This window comes from Echinops telfairi, unplaced genomic scaffold (assembly GCF_000313985.2).
Source record: "Echinops telfairi isolate 266 unplaced genomic scaffold, ASM31398v2 ScPeMD7_18;HRSCAF=68, whole genome shotgun sequence".
NCBI lineage: Eukaryota > Metazoa > Chordata > Mammalia > Afrosoricida > Tenrecidae > Echinops > Echinops telfairi.
Genome location: NW_022103915.1, coordinates 57,271,035 through 57,278,616, shown reverse-complemented (window position 1 = coordinate 57,278,616; position 7,582 = coordinate 57,271,035). Strand labels below are relative to the sequence as shown.

General features: G+C 46.5%; 1 protein-coding gene across 3 annotated transcripts in view; it reads right to left on the bottom strand.

Annotated features, from left to right (window-relative positions):
• Positions 1-7,523, bottom strand: part of DNAAF2 (dynein axonemal assembly factor 2) — a 13,580-nt gene extending 6,057 nt beyond the window's left edge. For 2 of the 3 annotated variants that reach the window (XM_004698567.2, XM_004698568.2), the window contains exon 1: positions 5,697-7,523. In XM_004698567.2, the coding sequence (XP_004698624.1) occupies positions 5,697-7,511 (1,815 nt within the window). In that variant the 5' untranslated portion in view covers positions 7,512-7,523. The remainder of the gene's footprint in view (positions 1-5,696) is intronic. The other variant, XM_045287739.1, reaches the window with a different exon arrangement.
• Between the last annotated feature and the right edge of the window lie 59 nt (positions 7,524-7,582).

The window sequence follows — 7,582 nt, the reverse complement described above, 5'->3', positions numbered from 1 at the left end:
AACCGAAAAGTAGATGAAGGGAGACGTCAGACAGGGCAAGAAATGAAAAAATACCCATTTATAAACTATCAAGGGCTCATGCGGGAGGGGGGAGCGGGGAGGGAGGGGGACAGACAACAGAAAAGTGGGTGAAGGGAGACGTCAGACAGGGCAAGATATGACAAAATAATAATTTATAAATTATCAAGAGTTCATGAGAGAGGAGGAGCGGGGAGGGAGTGGGGAAAATGAGGAGCTGATGCCAGGGGCTTAAATGGAGGGCAAATGTTTTGAGAATGATGAGGGCAATGAATGTATAAATGTGCTTTACACAATTGATGTATGTATGGATTGTGATGAGTTGTATAAGCCCCTAGTAAAACTATTATAAAAAATTAACAAAATAAGCACAGCTTATAATTTGGTTCAAATAGGAAACAAACAAAACTGACAAGTTTCAAGTTTTGGTCTAGGAGACTCTAATAAGCATGTGCTACTTAATTTGGCTACTAATGAAAACATTTTCTTAACTTATGACAAGACATCCTGAGTGAACAAGCGACACAGTTTTCCTATCTTTGGAGTGGCAACTGTTAAACTACAAGTTTGGCTGCTAAGTGTTTGAATCACATGGGTTCTTTGCTGCTTCAAAGAATCTTATGTTTCTTTTTTTTTTTAGTCATTTTATTAGGGGCTCATACAACTCTTACTACAATCCAAACATACATCAAATGTGTAAAGCACATTTGTACATTCATTGCCTTCATCATTCTCAAAACATTTGCTCTCCACTTAAGCCCCTGGCATCAGCTCATTTTTTCTCCTCCCTCCCCGCTCTCCACTCCCGCTCATGAACTAAAGAATCTTATGCTTCGTGTATATATTATAGTTTGGGGAAGTAACATTCCTGAAGTGTTCCTTTCTTGACTTTACAGGTCTTTCTTAAAAGAGATAGTCGTAACACTTACTAAAGCGGGGGCCCCCATTATCTACCAAGTACTCAATGAAAAGTGTTGGATTACACAAATGCTGAAGACAAAGCGGGTACATAAGCAAATGCAGTGAAGAAAGCTAATGGTGCCAAGCTGTCAAATTACACAGAATCTGGGGTCCCACATGCTGGAAGATAAACAAGGGGCCATCTAACTGAGATACAACAAAGCCTACATGGAAGAAGCACGCCAGCCTGTAAGATGACAAGGCAGCGAAAGGGTCAGGAATCAAGCATCAAAGACCAAAAAAGAAAAAAAAAATCCTAACATTGTGAAAGACGGGGAGTGCAGAGTGGGCACCCAGAGCCCATCCGGGGGAAATTGGACATCCGCTTGCAGAACGGCTGCAGGGAGGTGAGGAGCAAATCGGAGTGCAGTGTAGTAACGATGAAATATGCAATTTTCCTCTAGTTCTTAAATGCTTCCTCTACTCCACTACCATGATCCCAATTCTACCTTACACATCTGGCTGGACCAGAGGAGGTGCACTGGCACAGATAGGAACTGGAAATACAGTGAACCCAGGACAGATGAACCCCCCAGGACCAGTGGAGAGAGTGGTGATGGCGGGAGGGTGGAGGGAAGGAGAGGGAGAAGAGGGAACAGAGGACAAGGTCTACATGTGGCCTCCTCCCTGGGGGACGGACAGCGGAGAAGTGGGTGAGGGAGACGTTGGATGGGGTAAGATATGATAAAATAATTATATATTATAAATTATCAGGAGGGAGGGGGGAGCGGGGAGGGAGGGGGAAAAATGAGCTGACATGAGGGGCTCAAGTGGAAAGTGGGTGTCGTAAGAATGATGAAGTCAACATATGTACTAAAGTGCTGGACACAGAAGATGTATGTACAGATTGTGATGAGTTGTATGAGCCCCTAATAAAATGATTATTTAATTTAAAAAAAAAGAAAAAGTGTTGGATTACACATATACTTGCATAGGTAGACACTAAGTCTGTAATGTTCATAACATTCTCAAAAGACTTTATGACCCCAAAAGGTTAACGAATCATTTAGCTGTAGAACATTGGGCAGTCTAGATCAAGTTCCTTAATCTATAATCTAGCTCAGGGGTCCTCAAACTACGGCCCGCGGGCCACATGTGGCCCGCCAATGACATTTATCTGGCCCACCAGGTGATTTTGCCCCGTTTGTTTTTTTTACTTCAAAATAAGAATAATGTGCAGTGTGCGTAGGAATTTGTTCATAATTTTGTTTTTAAAACTATAGTCCAGCCCTCCAATGGTCTGAGGGACAGTGAACTGGCCCCCTGTTTAAAAAGTTTGAGGACCTCTGATCTAGCTGGACTAGGAAAATTTCAAGGATTTGTCCCAGTCACTGAGCAAAATGCTTTGCAACTTTGAACCCTACTGTAAAATAATTGGTCTCACAAGACAATAGGTATAACTAAAAAAGGTAGGTATATAAAATGAATTTATGACTTTAGCCAGTCTATATTTATATAAAACTAAAAGTAGAAGATATGCATATTTCATACACAAAATCTACTATTGAAATCCTAATTATTACTACTATAGTTCCCAAGAATATAATGAACTTCATTTTCATCATCTTGAGTTAACAGGGGCAAAGATACAGAGGCTATTTTTCATAGGCTTTAGCACTTTTAAGGTGTACCCACATTACACCATTAGGCTATATTTTTACACAATGTTGTAGACACTAAACCTTTACATAATTTTGAACCTTCAAAATTATTATTTTGTGGGAATAAATTGTGCCTCTAGTAAATAACTCAATGAAGGCCTTGCATGATTTTTCCCCCTAAGCTTTATAATATTTTAGCCCCTGAAGACCTACCAAAGTGAACAATTTATATTAATTTGTTTTGCTATTATATGAAGATCCAGGCTAACACTGTCATAGAAACATCTCATCAAACATGTCTGTATCTCTGGAAAACACAACACATTGATCTTGACCTGATTGCTGAAAATACATCATGTATTTTCATCTTTAGTTAACCTAAGGGAAAAAAACACTTACCATGAAAATTGCTAAAAATTAAAATGCAAAGGATTCACATAAACTTGCCTTCTCATTTTAGTGCCTAATTTTATTACATAAATATACTGAACTCAGTGGCCCTGCAGCTGTGGGACACTCCCCAGTAAATATTTAAAGCTTATATGAGTATAAATACATTAAATATGATCTGTTTAAGGTCTCTGGAGGGGGGGCGGGCAAATGGTTTGTACTCAACTGCTAATCTAAAGGCTGGCAGTTGGGATCTAATCACCAGAATTATGGAAAAAGGGCCAAGTAGTCAGTTTCTGTTAGATTATAACCAAGGAAACCAATGGAGCAGTCTACTCTGTAATACATGGAGTGGTCTCTGAGTTGGAATCAACTGGACGGCAGCCAATAAAAATGGCATCTGTTCATGTGCAAAGTAACAGTTCTGAGCTCTACATAATAAGCCTACAGTGGTCTACTCCTTACTCTTCTGATTTTCTTTTAATTTACACTAATACATAGAAGAGTAAACGCCATACAAAGTGAAAAAAATTGAATATTTGGGTTCCATTAGCTTTAGCAAATGTGATTAATGAAGTAATTATAATATTCTATTTCAGACTTCAAAGACATAAAAAATCAGTGCCTTAATCCCCAATATGGTCTAATTTCTCTGCTAAAATAACGTTAGCAATTAAGAAATCAAATCAAAATGTATTCTTTGAATGCTCTTAATTACTTACCTGTAAAGTTTTCTTCCCACAATGTGAGTTATTTTCACAACCATTACAACAATCACAGGAAAAAGACTGCCATTTCCTAAATTTCCCTCATCTAATGACATAAACATGGAGAATTTTGGCAGAGTGGCTACGTGTTGAACTTTTACCAGAAGGTCAGCAGAGTGAAATGAACCCCAGCCAGTCCAAGATAGAAAGATGAAGATGTCTGCTCTTGTAAAGATCTAGTCTTGGAAACCTGCAGGGGCAGTTCTGCTTCGTCTTCCAGGGTCAGGGTCAGAATGGACTTGACGGTAGTGAGTGAATGGCATAAACCGATTGTCAATGTTATCATGTTCTCACAGAATGCCTTGCCTTTTACTTTATCACTTGGGGGTTGTTTTGAATCGACCAATTCTCAAAGAGGGTTGACTCATAATACTACATTGAACTTAGTAGCAAACTTCTATAAAATCAAGAATCCCTGGTGGTGCAGTAGTTAAGTGCTTGGCTGCTAGAGGGTTCAACCCACCAGATGCACTTGGCAGAAAGATGTGACAGCCGGCTTTGTAAAGATCGACAATCTTGGGAACCCCATGAGGCGAGGCAGTCCTACTCTGTCCGATGGAGTTGTTCTGAGGTGGAATGGGGTTTTTATACAGACATGTTAAGCAGGTTAAACTGAAGAGCTGTGAAACTATGGTTTGCTTCTTAGAACTTGACCCAAGTTAGTCAAATGAATACAGTGACGTGTAATATTGAGACCAAACTCAATTAAAACCATGAATTGCTAATTAGAGTTTAACCAGTCTTCAAATTTTATATCCAAGTACAGTACTTAATTTGAAATTCAGAAGCCCTAGTAACCTAAAATTATAGCAGCAAGTACTAACCCAAACCCAACTCTACCGCTGAGTTAGACTCATCGTGGCCCTATAGAGCACAGAATCGCCCCATAGGGTTTAGGGCTGTATAAATCTTTATGGAAGCAGACTAACACATCTTTCTCTGGAAGATCACCTGGCAGGTTTTGAATTTCCAACTTTTTGGTTAGCCACCGTGTCACCTGGGGGTCTTGCAGCAAGTACGCAAACTAAATGATCAAAATTCTAACCTAAGGAAACAGATATGCTCAGCTTAGTATTTGTTCTAGAGTATTTGCCAAAAGAGGTGTAGCTGATACAGCTGTTATTCAGTTCAATAAGCTTTTAATTATACATCATACTTTGTGGCATGCCTGCCATTGGGCTAGATCAGAGTAGGACGCAAGATTGATAACAGACACAGAAATGAGGGAATTTTATGGATGATCAATTAAGTTGTAAAAAAAATTAAGTTGTATATGTAAAGTATATGCTCATAAGACTACTGGAAAACTTTTAATATAAAATTTTAAAAATAAAATAAAAAGAGGTCATTTCAAAGCAATGTAGTGCTCAGAAGAGGGCCATATTGCAGTGGGTGAGATTGGGAGCTGTATCTGGTTTGAGTCCCACAGTGGCCGAGTTTACTTAGTGTTCACAAAGAGTTTGCCGTTCCTTTCTGGACATAATTATCATTGCTAACATCCTTGGTTTGCAAAAGGACCCCTGGTAGTGTAGTGGTTAAGTCCTCCTGTTAGCCCCAAGGTTTGATGATTCGTTTCCCCAGAGGCGGCTGACAGACAGGCAGAGTGGAATGCCCCTTTGCGTTTCTGAGGCCTGGCTTTTGGGAGCAGAAAGCCTACAAACCCTGCCAGGCACTCTCAATGTTTGGCAATTACCGAGGTCTACGGACCCCTGGGAACCCAAGAAAACAACTCCTGCATTAGGGCAAGGTAGAAGATCTGAAATCCATACACCATAGGTGACCGGTTAAGCTTTTCTTATTCAAAGCACAGTAGTCGATAAGGTTTATCATGTACTGATATCTTTTACCAATTTCAAATCATTAGTGGAAGTGCTTTGTTTGGGATAAATCTGGAGGCTGCCTGTAATAAGTTATGAACGGAAGGACCTTTCAAATATAATGTCCTAGAAAGAACTGTTACCTCCAAAGTATCGTTGTTCAAACCATAATACCACTTTCTCCAATGTCCACGACTCTCTGGAGATTTGGCCAGTTCTATCACAGCATTGTTTGAAGAAATGCTAATCGCTGGTTCTTTGCTACTTAACTTATTCTCTGGAGCAAACTGCAAAAAGAAGGAATAATGAACAAAGTTCTGAGTGGAGAAGCACAATGTGTACCGGAGGGGGCTCAAATCCCCTTGCAGACTTTGCGGCAGGATCTGAGGCACTTGAATGAGCAGAATCAGGGATTCTTCGTCTTGATTACATTGCAAAGGCGGGCACAGCAGGTCCGCACTCTCGGTCCTAGGACCTCCCATGGCCCCGTCACAGGGATCTCCGCCGGCGCCTTCTCGGTCTACGCGGGTCTCCACACTCAGATCTCCGCCGGCACCCCCTCTTTCTACACAGGGGCTCGCGTCAAGGTCCCAGGTTAAAACACAAGAGCCTCCGCCACCGCCCAGCGGCGCGCCCACGTGCCGGCCGGAGTCCGGCTCTTCCGGTTTGGGAACCAGCTCCTCCACGCCGCGCGGGGGCGACACCGCCTCGGGCGCACCCGGGGCGACGACCTCGGAGTCCGCAGCCCCTGCTCTGCTGGGACTCGAGTCTCGGTCGTCGGCGCGACTCCTAGCCAGGCCCGCCTCCTCCGGGAACGCGGGAACGCAGGCCGCGCCGTCAGTTCCGGACGGGTCGCCGGCACCTTCCGGCGCCGCGGGGAGCGCCTGCCGCGCCGCAGGCAGGACCACGGGCAGCGTGACGACCAACTGCCGCTGGGCCTTATGAAATTGCGCCTTGCCGCGGCTGTCGTCCACCGGGTACGGGAGCGAGAGCCGCAGCCGGTAGTCGGGCTTCCGCGAGTCGAGGCACAGCAGCTTGCCGCTCACCTCCAGGGCCGCCTGTTCGGCCGAACGCAGCAGCGGCAGCTCAATGGTGACCACCAGCTCGCGGGGCACGGGGCTCGGGGCCGAGTCGCGCGAGCAGCGATAGTCCTGCAGGTCCACGTGGTGGCGCTGCACCACGCTGTGGCGAGGCTCGGTGGGGGCGGGGTCCGACTCCGTGCGCGGGGCGGAGCAAGCCTCTGGAGGCGGGGTCTCCGAGTGCGCCGCCGCCGGGGAAGGGTAGGGGTAGGGGTAGGGGAAATGGGCAAGCGGGCCCTCGGGCTCCTCAGGCCGCGCCGGGGCACCCCCAGGCAGTGGGGTGCGGAGCACGGCGGCCTCCGGGGTCCCCTTGTACTTGATCTTCAGGGTTTTGGCGTTCCTGCGGTCCAGCTTTACACCGAACTGCTTCTCGACGGCCTCCAGAGCCGTGGCGTCCAGCATGTGGCGGAAGCTCTCGTGGCGCCGGGCGAGGGTGAGCGCGTCCGGGTGGAAAACCACGTCGTAGACCGTGTAGCCGGTGCCCCGGCGCCCCGCATACTCGCGGCCGGGCGTCAGGCTGTGCGGCAGGGACCAGCGGTGGCCCGGCGTGGCGCCTCGGGAGTCGGGCCGGCTGCTGGGAGCGCCCACCAGCGGGTTGCTGCACACGTTCACGTAGCAGCGCCGCGCGCCGTCCAGGCTGGTGCGCAGGACGCGGCCCGGCTCCGGGTGCACGAAGCGGACCTGCACCCCGCGCTCCCGCTCCAGCGCCGTGATCTCCTCCTCGTAGCGCCGCCGCTGTGCCGGGTCGCTGAGCTCCTGAGTGTAATCCGCGAACAGCCGCCGGAACTCGGGGTCCTGGAAGGCCGAAGTGAGCCGCTGTACCTCGTCGCCGCTGAGGTCCAAGTCCTCGAGCGAGGAGGCGGCGTTGGCCTTGGCCATGTTGCCTCGTAGCCGCCCGTTTCTGGCTGTGGGAGAGCAGGCTGCAGAATGAGGGGGACGCGCCTCCAAGC